The sequence below is a fragment of the Podarcis filfolensis genome (assembly GCF_964270895.1).
Source record: "Podarcis filfolensis genome assembly, chromosome: 17".
In the NCBI taxonomy this organism is placed as follows: domain Eukaryota; kingdom Metazoa; phylum Chordata; class Lepidosauria; order Squamata; family Lacertidae; genus Podarcis; species Podarcis filfolensis.
In genome coordinates this window covers 10,627,609-10,646,324 of record NC_139621.1, presented here as the reverse complement: position 1 = coordinate 10,646,324, position 18,716 = coordinate 10,627,609, and the positions used below count along the sequence as shown (strand labels likewise).

The following is an 18,716-nucleotide window of genomic DNA, read 5'->3' as shown; positions in this document are numbered from 1 at the left end:
ATTATTCTGATGGACATCTAACACCATCAGCCAGGCTTAAAGACTGTGCTTTATCTTGGGGGACAAATGCTCAAGAAAATGGTTCAGTGTTGGGGAGGAAACGCCCTTCAATATTTCTGATGCAGAACACTTTGTTTTCAGATGAGGCATGCATTTGCCACAGAGGTATCAGAAAAGAGATTTCTCCTGTGTGTGAGAAAAGGCAGAATCTGCCTCTTTCAAGATACGCAAAAGTCACCTGCCAATTTTATAAGCATGGACATATATTTAAACCTGCTGCTCAGTTCATCTGGGGCACTTTTTAAAGTTGTTTTAAATGTTCCAATTAATTAATCCGGCCAATGAATTGATTGCTGCAGTCCCAATTACATCCTTGGGAGAAAAGGTGTTATATATAAAAGTAAACAACAAACAAACAAACAAGCAACAGTGACAGCACCACTGTCACTGTTTCTCCAAGTTTCTCCATGGGCAATTCCCAGAGAACATGTGAAGGGGGAGACTTTATTGCTACTATCAGGATACTTTGTTCCAGGTGCCTATGGAAAAATGGTTGCCGTTTAAGTGCTGAATTCCCTCCCCACTCCAGTATTATTATTTCATTATTATTATTATTATTAGCCAGGAGTACACCAGCCAGAGGAGGGATAAGCAAAGGGGCTGGTGACTGTGTGGGTTTATGTATATATACATATTGTGTCTCGCCAGAGTGGTGCATGCTCTAGTTATCTCCCGCTTGGACTACTTCAACGCGCTCTACGTGGGGCTACCTTTGAAGGTGACCCGGAAACTGCAATTAATCCAGAATGCGGCAGCTAGACTGGTGACTGGGAGTGGCCGCCGGGACCACGTAACACCGGTTCTGAGAGATCTGCATTGGCTCCCAGTACGTTTCCGAGCACAATTCAAAGTGTTGGTGCTGACCTTTAAAGCCCTAAACGGCCTCAGTCCTGTATACCTGAAGGAGCATCTCCACCCCCATCGTTCAGCCCAGACATTGAGATCCAGCGCCGAGGGCCTTCTGGCGGTTCCCTCATTGTGAGAAGTGATTTACAGGGAACCAGACAGAGGGCCTTCTCGGTAGTGGCGCCTGCCCTGTGGAACGCCCTCCCTTCAGATATGAAGGAAATAAGCAGCTATCTTCTCTTTAAAAGACATCTGAAGGCAGCCCTGTTTAGGGAAGTTTTTAATATTTAATGTTGTATTGTTTTTAACACTTGATTAGAAGCCGCCCAGAGTGGCTGGGGAAACTCAGCCAAATGGGCGGGGTATAAATAAATTATTATTATTATTATTTAAAATAAAAAAATCCTTCCAGTAGTACCTTAGAGACCAACTAAGTTTGTTATTGGTATGAGCTTTTGTGTGCATGCACACTTCTTAAGATACGAAAGCTCATACCAGTAACAAATTTAGTTGGTCTCTAAGGTGCTACTGGAAGGAATTTTTTTTATTTTGTTTCGACTAAGGCAGACCAACACGGCTACCTAACTGTGTGTGTGTGTGTGTGTGTGTGTGTGTGTATATATATATATATATATACACACACACGTATATATATATAATATTATATATATATATATATATATATATATATATATATATACACACACACACACACACACACACATATATATGTATGTATGTATGTATGTGTATATATATATATATATATATATATATATATATATATACACACACACACATATATACATATGTATACATACAGTACACGGCCAACACTTTGTAGTTCTTTAGCCTTGCAGGGACATCCTGGTTCCCTTCCCCATAGCTAACCCCTGGCTGCCCCCTACACATCCCTTCTGCTGGGAGTGCGCAGAGAGAGAGAGAGAACAGCGGCGCGTAGTTTTGGAAGCATTCTTTCCGGAACTCGCAAGTTTCTCTGCTTAGACCGGGCGCGCGTTTTCGGCAGGGGAGGCGGCGGCTCGCCGACATTCCTCCCCGGCTACTGCGCTCCCCCGGACTCCCAGAAGGCGCCTGCGTTCCAGAGCAGCTTCGCAGCCCCGCTGGGGATAGCAATCCGGTTTAAGGTTACGCGGAACTGAGCGCCCGGTGGTGCGTCCCGCCGTAAGAGGCGCGCACCCACGGCCGGGAGGACCCGTGGATCAGCGGGAGTAGTATTTTTAGTAAGCCCGTTTCCTAACCTCCACTCCAGAGGCGCAGAAAGAAACTGCACCAGCAAGGACTTAAGATTGCCCGGAGGCGCATTGGGGGCGTCCCTAGCCCGGGAGGAGAGGAAGGGGCTCTACCCTTCTTCGCGCCCTCGCCACACCCACTGGAATTATTATTATTATTTATTCGGCAGCTGAACTAGTTCCCCTCCCCCCTGCCCCATTGATTGAACCGACGCGATTGGCGCCAGCTGCTTCTTTCTGCCCAGAATTTAAACTTGCTCGGTGGCCGGTCTTAGACGGGAGGGACGGCGGTGCGCGGTACAACCCGGGTGGCACAAACAGCATCTGGCGCAGCTCGCGCTTTGGGGCACCTCGGGGAGACGCCGCCGAGGCCGAGCTGCCTTGCGCCCCAAGGCCCAGCCCCGCCTCGAGGGTTTGCAGCTTCCCGATGGTGGACGCCGAAGCCCCCATAGCGGGGCTGCGCGTGGCCACCTGCTGCCCGCACCCCCTCCCTCCTCGGAGGGCTCAGGGGTGGCAGCCTGGAGCCTTACCATGCTTGCCATAGTAACTCTCCTCTTCCCTCGCCATCCCAGCCGAGTTCCCCTCCTGCTCGCTGGCTTGCTTTCCTTCTTTCTCTCCTTCTCACTCTCTCTCTCCTCCCTCCTTCCCCAGTCAGCTGCCGATCAACCGCCCAATGAGGCGCCTCGGGGGCCGAACTGGCCAAACCTGTAAAATACATTTGGAGGAAAGCAGAAAAGAAAAAAAAGAGGAGGCACGCCCTTGCCTTGCAAAGAGCCGGCTCGACCGAGGCTTCTTTATTTGCAAATAAAGTATTCGGAGGCGCCTTTCCACCCACCCCAATCCAGGAACTGTTACAGAAAAGCAGCAGAAGCAGCGGACCGGAGGGAAGCTGCCTCCGAGAGACCCTCTCCGGATCAAAGACGCCCCGCCCCAAGCCTTTTTGCACAAGGGAGGCGTTGCACGTGCGACTCGCTTCTCCATAACCAACAGTGTTGCCCCTTGTTCACTGAGCAGCTCAGAAAGAACGTCTTAAGTTCAAGACAAGAAAAAGAAAGCCAATCCCGACAAGGTGGGTTGGGGGGCGGCGGCACTGGGCTTAAATATTTTTCCAGCAACCAAGCTCACTGTGTGACCTTCGAGTAGCTAAACTTTCTCAACCAAGTAATTGCCTTGAGCAATCTGGAACAAATAATTATGTCAGGCTAGCAGTCTAAAGAATGCAAGGCTCCCTCTGTTGGGCACCTGATCTTCTCTTCTGCCTCTCTCTTTCCACTTCCAAGCTACACTCACTCACTCACTCACTCACTCACTCACTGACTTTGCCCCAGGCCTGGTTCCCACAGCCACCACTCACACACCTACAGCTTCTACCTAACCAGGGGGCCAGGATGCACTAGTATGGCACTAAGCAGGTGCCTTGAGTTCATCACAGTTGCAATGTGTGTAAAAAAGTAAAGGTAAAGGACCCCTGACAGTTGTCGAGTCGCAGATGACTCTGGGGTTGCGGGGGCTCATTTTGCTTTACAGGCCGAGGGAGCGGCGTTTGTCTGCAGGCAGTTTTTCTGGGTCATGTGGCCAGAATGACTAAGCTGCTTCTGGAAACCAGCGCAGCGCACGGAAATGCCATTTACCTTCCCGCCGGAGAGGTACCTATTTATCTACTTGCACTGTTTGGCGTGCTTTTGAACTGCTAGGTTGGCAGGAGCTGGGACTGAGCAACGGCTGTACGCCGGCTCCCTCGGCCAGTGAAGCGAGATGAGCGCTGCAACCCCAGAGTCATTCGCGACTAGACCCAATGGTCAGGGATCCCTTTACCTTTACCTTACTGGAGTTGGAGATGTCATTGGCTTAAGTTGTAAAACGACCATAAACAGACCGATGAACAGTGATAGGGTGCCTTTTCATGAAATTAACCCAAACCGACAATTAGGACTGGAAAAATCCCATGGACTCAGCATGCTCAGACACTTGGAGATTTGCACTGACACCTAAGAACATCACCCAGAAATCTGAAACACTTTCCAGCCCTGCACCTAATAATACTCTTCCACATTTGTTATGTATGCAACTTCTGAGCATGGTAAATGCTTCTCACACATTATGTGTAACTCTTACAACCACACTGTGTATAAAGGCCAGGATTGTTATCCTTGATTTGCAGACAGTGGGGACTGGCAGCTAGGAGATAACAGCTTGCTTCAAGCCATCTACTGAGTTTCTGGTAGAAGTGAAAGTTGCCCCAGGCACTTCCAGAACTGTAGCCGTGTGTGTGTGTGTGTGTGTGTGTGTGTGTGTTCCTCGTTTACTAAAGCACATCATTGTCTCTTTCTTCAGGTTGCATGTTGTACAGATCAGTCACACTCAAGGTCTCTAAAAAAAGGTCAAGGTAAAGGACCCCTGGATGGTTAAGTTCAGTCAAAGGTGACTATGGGGTGCGGTGCTCATCTCGCTTTCAGGCCGAGGGAATTGGTGTTTGTTGGCAGGAGCTGGGACAGAGCAAACCGCCAATCATTGGCAAGCCCAACAGGCTCGGTGGTTTAGACCACAGCGACACCCACGTCCCATAAGGTCTCAAGGTCTCCACACCACTGTGAATAGGTGTTATCCTCAAACTGTATGTAAAGGCAATAGCCATGCACTACATGAGGGGTTGATGTGGGCTTTGGGGCCACACATCCCATGCCTCTTGGGACAGTTTGAGCCTACCCTTTCTCTTACTGCATGGGCAATGGCAGCAGCAGGGTGGTGGGGGTGTTAAGAATGCCTTGAAAGTTCCTGATGCAACCTACACTACAGATAACAAGCACAGGGGGTGAGGGCTAGAAGTTTCTCCTCTAGTGGAGGAAGGGAATCTGAATCCCCTTCCACTCTACATTTTGTTGTTGTTTAGTCGTGTCCAACTCTTCGTGACCCCATGGACCAGAGCATGCCAGGCACTCCTGTCTTCCACTGCCTCCCACAGTACTTATCACAGTTTGCATCACCACTGCTTAGAAAGCACAATCTTATATCTGAAACCTGTTTGGCTGGGCAAAGGGGAGGTGGGATGCCAGCCCTGGGCTGTCTCACAGTTGCAAGGAGACTGCTGGCCCATTATTCTAGGAACAGACTGAGAAAGTATATCTGCATATTTCTGAAGGCGAGGGTGAAGCGTGTTATGTAATTTTAGATAACCTGTGTCTCAGGTATGAAAACAGCAAGGAAACATCCATCTTAGGAGGCCTTGGTTCCTGGGGCAGCAATCAAAGCAGCCCACAGTCGGCTGCAATGATGGGATGGCATATGCTACCATGCTGGGAATGTGTTAGCTAATCATTTATTTATGAAACGTATGTATCTCTCCAGGGGTAGAACTGTATGGCAGAAAATGCCCACCCCTCCTGGCCCAAATGCTGTCAACAGCTCTGCTTCCGATTCTGATTATTTTGGGGCTGGGGGAGTGCGTTGGGGAGCGATTGTTCTTGATCAAGGGCTAGGCAACCTGAACCTTGTCTGTAACTTTAAGAACTGTCGCTTGGGCTTGCTTGCTCCCTCCCTCCTATTCCTTTCTCCTCACCTGTCATGTCTTTCTGGATTGTGAGCCTGAGGGCAGGGATTGTCTTATTTGACTGTTTCCCCCCCTAATCCACACCTTTCTGGCTAAAGGGCAGGGTATAAATGCTGCAAGTAGGTAAGTAAACAAATAAATAAAAGTCACTTTTATGTAAAATGAAGCACAGAAAGAGACTAACATAAACAGCAACACCATTAAAACAGCTAAAACTACCAATGTTGAAGGATTCTATTAATACAAAAGAGCAGCGGGAACTTCTAAGATTCTGAGTTTCCAATAAAAAGGAAAAGCTATAGTAAACCAAAGACCTTCCCATGACATTAAACACAAGCAAGGAAGTGACTTTGCAGATCCACTTGGGGGAGAGGATTCTAAGGCACAGAAATCTTTCACTGCAGAACAAGTGTCTACTTTGTGCCCAGAACATGAGTAAAGCCCTGCTCTCTAACCAAAGCGGGCAGGTAGGAATCTTAAGAGAGGACAGCCAGGTGGAACCTTGCGGTACCCACCAAAACTAGGCAACTTCCCCCAGTCCTTAAAAAGAAGGGTTTCTCCATTTAGTTTGAACAACCAACTGCAGCTGCAATGTGCCTCCTTCTTCTTAATGCAAATACCAAGTGCAGGAAAGAAGAGTCAGGATAGGTCATTCTGCAGCACAATTTTCAGCCACTGAAAAAGGAAGTTATTCTGTTATGAAAAAGTTCTCTAGTCAGAGGACCCAGAGGGCTCAGCTTCATAGGAAGCACCCATCAGCCCAAAGTAAACATTGCTGGGAACTGCTCCCAGTTTCCATTCATCTTGTTTCATAGCCGCTTACAGATGAGCCTTTGGATACATTTTCCCAGTCTTTTTCTGACCGTTCCTAATCTGGTGGCGCTGTGGGTTAAACCACAGAGCCTAGGACTTACCGATCAGAAGGTCGGCGGTTCGAATCCCCGCGACGGGGTGAGCTCCCATTGCTCAGTCCCTGCTCCTGCCAACCTAGCAGTTCAAAAGCACATCAAAGTGCAAGTAGATAAATAGGTACCACTCCGGCGGGAAGGTAAACGGCGTTTCCGTGCGCTGCTCTGGTTCACCAGAGGCGGCTTAGTCATACTGGCCACATGACCCGGAAGCTGTACGCCGGCTCCCTCGGCCAATAAAGGAAGATGAGCGCCACAACCCCAGAGTCGGTCACGACTGGACCTAATGGTCAAGGGTCCCTTTACCTTTACCTATCCCTGACATTTGGTCCTACTGGCTGCAAGCCAATAGGAACTGTAGCCCAAGACATCTGGAGGGCACTAAATTGCTCACTATTATCAGTACAGACTGCCAGAGGCTCTCCAGGGTTTCAGGCAAAAGTATTTTCCTGTCCCACCCTGAGACACCAAGGTTTGAGCCTGACACCTTTTGCATGCAGAGCATAAGCTCTACCGCTGAGCCACAGCCTTTCCCCTCAGAGAGCCATCAGGACAAGCACTAAGCTATGACGCTTCCCCATATGAATTTTGTGGGCTACAGTTCACATCATAGCTGTCAACCATCCCTTATTTGGCAGGAAAGTCCCTTATCCCAGCGCTGTGTCCCGCTGCTGTCCCTTATTGATGATGTCCCTTAAATTTCCTGGGTTTCAAAGGCAGCAGCTCCTCTCTCTCCCTCCCTCTCCGCTGGCCAGAGAGGAGGGAGGCTCCAATGGTGTTGCTTGGCTGCGTTGCTCACCCAATAAGGAGTCTAAGAACGACTGGGGGGTGGAGCTTGCATGCCTTGTGCCGATCAAATCAGCCGCGTTGCCTGGAGACTCGCCTTTGCTCAGCGCTTCCCAGCGGAGAGGTGACGGTGGTTTTCCTTGCTGTATCCCCTTTGCCGGGTTGCTGCGCTGTGGGAACCACCGCTTGAAGCTTCGTTTGGCTGCTGGCTGGGCTTTCTGCCTTTGGCTTGGAGGGGCTCAGAAGTTGAACATACCTGTGCTTGGAAAATCCCTTATTTTGGCTGCTGATCCCTTATTTTCAATGCTGCTGGTCCCTTATTTTCAAATCTCTAAGTTGACAGCTATGGTTCACATCTTCTGAATATTTTAAAGGATTTACAGATTCAAATCTGCCTTTTTGGCCCCACAAAGCAACTCAAAACATGTATAAAATACAAATCAAGATACAAGATAAAAACCATTTGCAATATCCATCTCCCAGTAGAAAATATCATGCTATCTACTTTGCAAGGTTATGGGTTCATCTGCACTTCAGTTTGCCCTGCGCTTTCTAGTCCTGGGTCCAAGAGGGTGTTCTCTTGTCCCACCAGTCTTGACCCATCAACCGTCAATCTGCAGAAAACCCAATTGACATTTCCAGCAATCAGCAGTGGGTTTTCCCAGGGAAAGTGATGGAACAAGAAGTCACAGACCAAACAGAAGTGTGGATGAGCCCTGTGAAACCAGCACAAAAATAAAACAATAAAACTCAGCCAAACCTGGAATAACAGCTCCACTTTATATCAAACTATGTGTATTAACAACAGCTTGAACTGCAGACATTATCTCCTGCTAGTGCTTATATTCACGCTGTGAATAGCTTCTTCTGTTGATTTTTGCTGTCAAAGGCCCAAGAGCAAGCCAGGGCTTTAGTTGATATCCTCTGCCTATCTTTTGGGAATGAGAACATACAGTGGTACCTCGGGTTAAGTACTTAATTCGTTCCGGAGGTCTGTACTTAACCTGAAGCACCACTTTAACTAATGGGGCCTCCTGCTGCTGCCGCGCCGCTGGAGCACGATTTCTGTTCTCATCCTGAAGCACTTAACCTGAAGCACTATTTCTGGGTTAGTGGAGTCTGTAACCTGAAGCGTCTGTAACCTGAAGCGTATGTAACCCGAGGTACCACTGTATAAGTTTGGGTCTCTACACTCCTGCTGACCTCTCCTTTCCTGGAGCAGGTGTGGCAGAAGCACTTCCTCAAAGAGCCACAACAACAAGAGTCCCAACCCCACTATCTATTTTTAGGAAGAACAGTTGGTTGCCCATCTTCCCCCACCCTAGACTACCCAGGAAGTCAACTGACTTGTGTTGGGGCTGATAGCAACATCCATGGAGTCAACAGATTCACGCATCTTTTATTGTTTGTAAAACGCTACTTGTTAGGTGTCATTTGTGTAGATTGCTTGAATCTACTTGATCGGGACTTCACAAATCTTGTTCTATGCTTTCCCCCACCCTCCACCTGAGAAAAAGTCTTCCCAAGATTCCCAAGGTATATGAATGCAAATAACTTTAATTGTAATTATTACTGGCCATTTCTGTAGTGCTTTTTCCCCGTACAAAGTGCTTCACAGACTTCTCTCATTTACCCAGTTGGGCAAGTCACTATCAGTCCCACTGATATTATTATTATTAATTTTACCTTTACCTATCAGCCCCACTGTACAAATTGGAGAACTGTGGCCAAGAGGCAGTGGATTACCCAGGGACACTCACCTACAGTTAAGCCATATCTGTGACTAAACTGGCTCTTAGCGGCTCTCCTTCTTGGCCAACTCTTTTGTTTAGTCCCATACACAGCATCAAACAAGCACAAACATTTGCTGTTAACTAAGCTCATGCAGAAGGTGGCAGTGTATCCCTGAATAGCAGTTTCTGGAAATGAGGAGGGTGTGCTCAGGTTCTGCTCGCATTTCTGTAAGAGCAGGATGCTGCACCACTTTGACCTGATACAACAGGGATCTTTTTATGTGCTTAGATGATGCCTGACCTAATTACCCACAGGGCATAATTTGTTTTTAGAACCACTGTTCCTTGCTGGTTTTACACACTTAAGACATAAACCCTTATCAAGCCATTCTGAGATACTGGCACAAGAAATTCTTAAAACAAGAGTCCCCATTGAGACATTGATGGATACCATGGGAAATTCAAACACCCCGCTGATACCCCCAATAATCCAGTCTCCTCCCAATGTTGTTATTCTTTAAAAATTATGTTTTGGCACTTGTGGGGATTGTTGTTGTTGTGGGGGAGTGGGTGGCGTTGTGGTCTAAACCACTGAGCCTCTTGGGCTTGCTAAGCAGAAGGTTGCTGGTTCAAATCCGTGCAACAGAGTGAGCTCCCGTTGCTCTGTCCCAGCTCTTGCCAGCCTAGCAGTTCAAAAGCACGCCAGTGCAAGTAAATAAATAGGTCCCACTGCAGCAGGAAGGTAAACACTGTTTCCATGTGCTCTGGCACTCCTCACGGTGTCCCATCGCACCAGAAGCAGTTTAGTCATGCTGGCCACATGACCCGGAAAGCTGTCTGTGGACAAACACCGGCTCCCTCAGCCTGAAAGCGAGATGAGCTCCGCAACCCCCTAGTCACCTTTGACTGGACTTAACCATCCAGGGGTCCTTAACCTTTTTACCTGTTGTTTAGTTGGGGGGGGCTGTTGGAGTCTTCTTTCAATCTGTGTTTATTTGTTTTGTCTGAGCATCGCCTGCTTTTCTTCTGCAACATAGGTATTTCTGATGCCCACAAGTTTATTAGAGTTCTACATGCAGCACCAGATTTATTTTTTAAAAAAGAAGGTTGGGAATCCCTGTCTTAAACTGTCAGAGACATATCATATTCTTGTCTTAAGGCACGATTTGCAGGACTGGGCAGCAGATAGGATAAGCAAGGCCAGAAAGCGGCCAGGGCCCTCCATAAGTCACTGGACTTCAACTCCCATCAAACCCAGGAAATGGCCAATGGCTCTTGGAAACCAAGTGTGTCCCCAGCCATCAATGGTAGAGTAGTGTGAGGAAAGACAGAAAGCTGCCACAGAAGAACCCCCTGCATCTGACCATGCAGCTATGAGCCAGCCCATGACTCACACACACCACTGGCGTCCACTAGTAAGAAAGAAATACCGGAAGTGAAGCAACAATGCCAGGAATTAGCAAACTCGGGGGAGGAACCTATGAAGAGAGCATCTGAGGAAACCAGAGGTTGGTACCATGGAAGACTAGGTGCTACTTCCTTCCTCCTTGCCCTGAGCCAGGATATCTGATGGGCCACATCTGCCTCTCTGGGTTTGGACATCCTGTTGCTGCTGCATGGTAACTCCTTTTAAACCAGCTGCACTAGGTTAGCCCTAGCTGTCCTTCACCAAAATTCAACACACACACCTTGCCTTTCAGCTTCTGCTCTACATCATTGTTGCGGTGCCCCCTGCAGCACCCTCTTGGTTTTGCACCCAGTCTGGGTGAACCAGCTGCGCTCACCTAAATCTGCCTCTGTTCCCCAAAATCTCTGCTTAGGCCAGGCTTCCTCAACCTTGGCCCTCCAGATGTTTTTGGCCTACAACTCCCATGATCCCTAGCTAGCAGGACCAGTGGTCAGGGATGATGGGAATTGTAGTCTCAAAACATCTGGAGGGCCAAGGTTGAGGAAGCCTGGCTTAGGCCCTTCCACCGGAGTCCACTTGGATAGTTCCATCTCCCTTGGTCCTCTCTACCCTGCTCCAATGGGAACTTCAACAAGGCTAGAGAATCCAGTGTTTGATTCTAGGGTCTTGTACACCAAGATTATTTTATCTGTCTGAGTTATAATCCTTCTGGAAATCCACAAAATGGGCATCCAGGCTCGACCCAGAATCCTGCCTTGCCACCCCTCTTGGCACTGCATGTTCTCACCATGTGGGTCAAATCGCCCAACATGGAAGTCGAAGGCAACAGGTGAGTAGAAGATAAAAACAAGGACCACTCCAAGAGGCATTAGCAGCTATGGGAGCTGGAGGCAAGGAAGGATGGAGGGGCAAGCTAAATGTGATGGTAGAACCCAGAACCCAGGGTGCATCCCTACAAAGCGGAGAGGGACAAACAAGAAGGCTCATGGCGGGGGAAGCCATGTCCCTCCTCCACTCCACAAATGCTTTTAAGCCTAGCAGGGAATACATCCAGGAATGGTGTCTCACCAAAGAAACACAGCTTGGGGGCGAGTATTAGTTTCCATGGGGAAAGTATGAGTCAGGGGAAATATTGAGCTCCTCCATTCTTGCTTGCCAATGCTCTGCCTCAAAGCTCTACCCGCTTTTCCAGCCCTGCTTTGTTGGGAATCAGCAGCAGCCCAACACGGACACACAGGGTGTCCTTTTGGCCCCAAACTGCATGCAGATTCTGTGGCTACAGACAATGCAGCTTGTTGTCTATATGGCACGAGCAAGTGTTGCTCTGTGACATGAAAGCTCTCTCTTTTTTTAAAGTCCTTGTACTTAGGAGAAACATGCACCACAAGGTCAACTTCAACCAGTCACAAATGATACAAGTGTAAAATAAAACACTTTCAGGAAAACCCCGGTAGGTATCAGACGCACACGAACACACTGCAAATTTCTGTTTTGCTGCTTGCAAACAGAATGCAAATTTCACATGTGCAAATGTCGAAGTTTCAGCCGCTTTCAACATTCCCAAACTCTCCAACCCATCTGGAGGCGGCAGCTTCCTCAGTTTTTATGGGAGGGAGGGAGAAGAGTCGTCCCACACACTTGTCATGAGGCTGACAAAACAGATGAGGAACTAAATGGAAAATGGCTTAGCTAATTAAAAGGAGCAAATGTGCTTCTAGACAGCTTTTAAGGCTTTTATCTTTTATCGGCTGCTCAGCCAGGATCAAAAGACCCACCAATTGCTTGATGGAGGCCTTTGCTGGTTCTAACAACTACTCCAGGTCTTCTTGGTACACTTCTTGTGCCAAATCACAAGGAGAAAGCTCTGTAGTCTCGCTGAAGGTGTAAGGAAAGAGAAGCAGAGGGTGTAATTCTTGCAGCTGTATATCAGAGACCTGCAACTAGACCACCTAGATTCTTTTTCAAAGCTGAAAAGCAATCAATGGGGTGCAGAGCAGGGAGCAGACTAAATTGGACCCATTTTCCTCATCAAAACCCTCCCCTCCTAACCACTCAGAACTTGCTGTTAACTTATCTTGAGAGATAACTCTGGGACGATGGCTTTGATTGGGAAAACAGCAAGGGGAGGAGTTAAAATGCATCTCTGCTATCCCTATTCCATTTGCTGCTTTAATATTTGAAAAGGATTCCAGCGATGGATTCCACTGTCACATCAAGCCCTGTTTTTGTTTTTGCTTTTTATTATTATTTATTGAATTTATATACCACCCTATATAAATCCAGGGTGGTTCAGGAAGCATTGTTTCACCATACTACTGGTGATGTTAAGAAGCAACAGCTGCTGAAATTCTCCTTTTGAGACAGGGTGGATAAAAATCAATGATTTTTTTAATTTATAAAAACAACAACAGATTTTTTAAAATTTAAATCAGATTTTTAAAATAAAATGCTTTTGGAGGAAAAATCTTTCTAAAGATAGTTTTCTATTTAAGTTACAAAGGCTATGATTTGTTTTAAGTTTTTCATGTGTGCTAAAACTCAGTCTTAAGTGGTGTTGTTTTTTTAAAAAAAACAAACCGTTGAACCACATCAGTTAACAAAGATGGATACATATACTATAATGTTATTGTTTTAGTTAAATAAATTGTTTAAATGGTTACTAATGATTATTTTTCCTTCCAATGAAATACAGCAGAAAAGTTGTCCAAATATAAACAGTTAACTTATTAAACTTCACAATAATTTCATAATTATCTGTCTTATGTATTTCCAATAGTATAACCAAATCAGTAATTTTTGATATAACTGTAAAAACTAAATCAAGTCTTACTGACTAATGTTTTAAATCGTGATTTAAATCGATTCGATTTAAATCAAATCCACCCTGTTTTGAGATAATGAATAAAGGCCCAGTTTAGGGTCTCGGTCTCAGAAGAGACAGCACCAGAGTTTCTGGATGTCTCAGTCTTGTTTCTTTGTGTGCTTGAGGTCAAGAGGCCACTGGGGGACAGGTGCAATGGGCAAAGAGAGGCATTAAGCATCCTGCTGTACACAGGCCAGCTGGCAGACCTGACCAGGGGGCACTTTTGTTTCTCCTTCAGTGCCAGGACTCAGCAATGAGTGAGTGCCTCTGAGCACTGCACCTCCCCTTGTCAGAGAGCAATGGCAACCAGCTCCCTTGTATGCGAGAACTGGAAGCCCAGCATCTTATTCCTTGAGGCGTGGCACCTCGCTCTTTTAAGAAACTCTCCTTCCTATCTTTTGTTGTCCTGTTTTTACTTGAGAAACTGCTTTAAGGTGGCACACTATAGGGCAAGAAGAAGCAGATGAGGAGAAGCAGCTGAGGCTGGATTTCAGCTAAAAACTGCCAGTGGTGAAAGGGTTAAAGGCGTGCGCTCTCTCTCTCTCTCTCTCTCTCTCTCTCTCTCTCTTCCTCTTCCTCTTCCTCCTCCTCTGCCTCAATGTTCCTTTTCTGTTTTTTAAAATGCTTTTAAATGAGAGTCAGTGTGGTGTAGTACTTAGAATGTTGGATTACGACCTGGGAGACCAGGTTTCAAATCCCCACTCAGTTATGATCACCTGCGACCAAGTGAAGATGCCTAGGTGCCAGGATGGTGCCTGACATCTCCACCATCTGTGGTTCATTGGATCTGGGCTGTTTTCACACACTAATACTAGCTCCTGTAGAATTTTATCTGCACAGTCAGATTGAATTTCAGGAACCAATTTGATTTTTCTGTGCAGCCTGAGCAGGAGCAGTCAGCATTAAGGGGGAGGGGGGTAGGAATAGGCCAAAATCTATGTGGACTGTCCCTGGATCAAGTGACATTCTTCATTCAGTTCTCAAAGATCTTAACCTAGCTCCAGGTTGTCATCTGAACTAGCCATATGTTTGACTGAGAACCAATCACAGTCAGTCCATCCTTTGAAAAATAAGACTTTTGAGCTGTCTTACTAGAGCTGTCTTTAGAGCTGGCAACTAGATATTATAATAATAATTTATATAATAATATTTATTTATTCATTCATTCATTCATTCATACATACATACATACATACATACATACAAACATACAGTGGTACCTCGGGATAAGAACTTAATTTGTTCTGGAGGTCTGTTCTTAACCTAAAACTGTTCTTAACCTGAAGCACCACTTTAGCTAATGGGGCCTCCTGCTGCTGCTGCGCCACCGGAGCACGATTTATGTTCTTATCCTGAAGCAAAGTTCTTAACCTGAGGTACTATTTTATGGGTTAGCGGAGTCTGTAACCTGAAGCGTATGTAACCTGAAGCATCTGTAACCTGAGGTACCACTGTACATACATACATACCCCACCCATCTGGCTGGGTTTCCCCAGCCACTCTGGGCGGTTTCCAACAAAATATTAAAATACAATAATTCACCAAATATTAAAAGCTTCCCTAAACATTCTATTTTGGCGACTGTAACCTTGGTTTTAAGGAGCCGTTTGGTTCCTAGCTTATATAGCTGAGTTTCTAACACTGCATGGCTGTCGCAGCTTGTGCTCCTCAGCTGGTGAGGCATGATCCAGTCACTGCCCAAGCTATTGTCTTAAGAAAAAGAAAGTGAAAACATGCGTGAGGACAGAGTGATTAGAAGCAAGAATGGTTTTAGGGCGGATGTGGGTGGAAGAAAGGCAGCACAGCCATGTGTGTGTGTGAGAGAAACCCAGAGCGAAGCACAATTAAGAGGGAAAGCAACTCACTCAAACAGAGGTGGAAGGCCTTAAATGAGTCTGCCTGGCACCCCACTGGTCATGTCTACGTCTTCAGCACATGATGTAAGCACAACAACACTTCCTTCAAGGAAAGGGGAACTCCCACTGCCCACATTGCTCTGAGAGCAGCAACTAGAGTCAGGGCATCACTTGCTAGCCTTCAGTGGAGAATTTGAAAAGTTGAGCAAGGGGAATTGGGCCAGCCTTCCAAAGTGCCATTCTGCAGCCACAACAAACCCCTTTCCTTTCTGCTTGGCACTGGTGGAAGGGGCAGGCTGCCCCCTCGTGCACCATATTTGGGCACAGGACCTCCTGGTACGGACCCTCTAATGTAGTAGCTTAAAGGTAAAGGGACCCCGGACCGTTAGGTCCAGTCGTGGACGACTCTGGGGTTGCGGCGCTCTTCTCATTTTACTGGCTGAGGGAGCCAGCATACAGCTTCCGGGTCATGTGGCCAGCATGACTAAGCCACTTCTGGTGAACCAGAGCAGCGCACGGAAACGCTGTTTACCTTCCCGCCAGAGTGGTACCTATTTATCTACTTGCACTGCATGCTTTCGAACAGCGCCACCTGCGTCCCTGTAAGTAGCTTACAATCAACCAATTCAGCCTCACTCTCCTCTTCACTTACTTAATCCGCTTCAGGCGGTGAGTTTAGAAAAGGCCTTTTGATGGAGCCTAGATAAAAGAGAGCTGCCTGCTGCTCTAGTTCAGAAGTTCTTAAAACTTTTTTCCCTGGGCCACATTTTCAGAATAAAAATTTGCTCGTGCCACATTGACCCTTTTCTTGACAAGAAATACATTGCAGAACAAAAAGAAACAACAAGTAGCAGTGCTTGATTTATAACATCAAACACAACTGCTTTTTAATATGATCATGGGACATCTGGGGAGTATAAAACAATGCATCTACATAATAACATGAATCATTCCCAAAATGTAATGATTAAATGAACCTCTTACATATGCACCTTATGTATACAAACTCAATGAGAGGTGCAAGCTTGCTTTAGACTATTGTATTCTAATATTCTGTTGGAAGCCGCCCAGAGTGGCTGGGGAAACCCAGCCAGATGGGCGGGGTATAAATAATACATTATTATTATTATTACTTTGCCGGGTAATCTCATTTCTATAAGGTCCAATTTGAAACAAACCCTCATGTCCTCATCACCACAAAAAAAGCCTTTCTCTTTTCTGATCTTCCATATTTATCAGAGTTGAAAATCCCTGTTCACAATATGCCATGAAGAACTGTAGAAGAATAGCCAATTCTCTTGAAGAGAGGAGTGGATACTGTTTCTGTTTGTACATCCACACTACTCAGAAATGTTTAAATGTTTCTTTGATCTCTCTAGAATCTTCCCCGTCACACTTGCCATCCTCTCCTGCCACACCCTTGGAGAACCACTGTTTTGCAGTAGTTTAAATCAGAAGCGAACTCCTTCAAGCCAGTGGGCAGAGATAAATGCCCTCCTCCCCCAGCGTTTCAAAAAAACCTTGCCTGCTAAGACGCTTCGTCACCCACAAGCACTGCTGTTTTCACAGCTTCTGTCTGCTTCCTGTTTATATAGAGGTTCTCATACATCTCTGGCCAGAGGGCAGCCCCCTTAGTCTGTTGCAGGAAAGGCAACAAGGACTTTTGGGGCACCTGGATGCTGATTGTGGCGTAAGTTGCAGTCCATAAAGTCGGTGGTCCTCAAGAAATTCATGCCATAATCAATTTGCCCATCTTCTAACGGTTCACAAGACTAGCTAGGGAGACCAGGAGACATTCCTGGGCCAATGGAGAATCAGAAGCTGCCTGAGCCAAGAGGACGATGATGAACACCCAAACAACAGTCAACCCACCTCACCGGTGGTCACGGGGAGATGAGAAAGCCCCCCCCCCGCCACCATAGGAGTCAACTCCTAGGGGCTGAGGTCACTTTGCCACCCCCAATAAAACATTTGAGGGGACCGCTCTGCCCAAAAGTTGAAGGGCATTGCCATTCAAATGGTGTTCGTGTGTCACATCTTGTGTTTGATTTTGCGGGACGGGGCTTACCTGGGTCCCCCCCCCTGTAGTTTATTCAAGGAAATCAAGTTTTGAAATGTCAAAATGACTGTAAAATTAGTGAAATGTATAAACCTGAAAAGCATAAATAAAATTTCAAGTTGGCACCCCCGCTTCCTATCTTGCCCCAGGTAACAGGTTGCTACCTATAGACCCCTGGTTCCCAAGGTGGGGCACAATTTGATTTTTAAGGGGGGGATATTCCAGAATGAGTTATTAACAGTGAATGGCCTTTTAGGCTTCCTCCACGTGAATAGGACTTTGCTTTTTGAATAATAAGAATTATATGTCACAGGGGTGGGGATGGGATCAGGATTTTGGAGACGCTTAGGTGGGACATGGCCAAAAAAAAGGTTGGGAACCACTGCTATAGAGGGAAGCTACAAACAAAGCAATATATCTTCTCTCCGCCCCCCCCCCCCGCCCCCGGCAAAAAAAGAAGAAACCAGCAACCCCTTTCCCTTCCTCGTCGGGCCACACCTGTTACCTGGGAGAGGGGCTACGACCCATCCACCTGCCCTGGATTTCAGGTAGCGGGCGCCTGCCTATTTGCTGGAAGCAGCGCCGAGGGGAGAAGCCGGAGGCCGCTGGAGCCCGGGGTCTGAGGAGCCACCCCGCCTTGGGCCGACGCCCTAGCCGGGCAGAGAGCCACCACCGGCAAAGCCCCTCACAAGGGGCGGGCGCCATTGTCGCAGCGGCTGGCGGGGGGGAGGGAGGAAGGAAGGTCCTGGGTGCGAGCCCCGGCCCGAGGGATCCCTCCGCGCGCAATCTTCCCGCGCATCCTCCTTTACCGTAAGCTTGGTCGGCGTCGTCGGGCTCCTTGCCGCTCGGCTCGCCGTCCATCGCTGCCGGGACAGAGAGCGCTGCTGCCGCTGCTGCCGCAGGCGCCGCCGGGGGACTGCGAGGAGGCGGAGAGAGGCAGCGTTGCCTGGGCTGTGCGGTGAAGTCAGGCCCACCCGACGGCCCTCCGCCCCTTTCCTGCCTCGGCGCGGCCGCCTTCCTGCGCTTAGCGGTCCCGGCGGGGCGGTCCCGGCGTCAGAAGAAGCGGATCCGTTTGTCTTGCGCGCCCGCGGTGCATTTAAAAACCCGCTTCCTCCCGGAGAAATGGCTCCGCGAGAGGAAGTGTGGGAGGGAGAGGGCCTTTGTGGGTTGCTGAGCCAGCGAGGTTGAAGCTCCCCTTCTCCACGCCACGACTTAGACAATCAGCATCTTCTTCTTTGGAGATCACTCGTAGATCTTTTGGAGATCACTAGCCGAGTGATCTCCGAGTGAATTATGGTGCTGGAGGAGACTCTTGAGAGTCCCATGGACTGCAAGAGGATCAAACCTCTCCATTCTGAAGGAAATCAGCCCTGAGTGCTCACTAGAAGGACAGATCCTGA

At 47.6% G+C, this 18,716-nt stretch overlaps 1 protein-coding gene and 1 long non-coding RNA gene across 5 annotated transcripts in view; one reads left to right on the top strand and one right to left on the bottom strand.

The window, feature by feature from the left end:
• Window positions 1-18,446, bottom strand: part of SLC44A2 (solute carrier family 44 member 2 (CTL2 blood group)) — a 54,722-nt gene extending 36,276 nt beyond the window's left edge. The window contains exon 1 of one of the 4 annotated variants that reach the window (XM_083593253.1): window positions 18,126-18,446. In XM_083593253.1, coding sequence (XP_083449379.1) covers window positions 18,126-18,177 — 52 coding nt within the window. In that variant the 5' untranslated portion in view covers window positions 18,178-18,446. Of the gene's footprint in view, window positions 1-2,686; window positions 2,826-18,125 lie in introns of those variants that run through there. The other 3 variants (XM_083593252.1, XM_083593254.1, XM_083593255.1) reach the window with 3 other exon arrangements.
• LOC310753134 lies at window positions 2,931-12,857 on the top strand. Its single transcript, XR_014543217.1, has 3 exons — window positions 2,931-3,225; window positions 4,491-4,536; window positions 11,895-12,857. It is a non-coding gene; the product is annotated as an uncharacterized lncRNA (long non-coding RNA).
• Window positions 18,447-18,716: the final 270 nt, after the last annotated feature.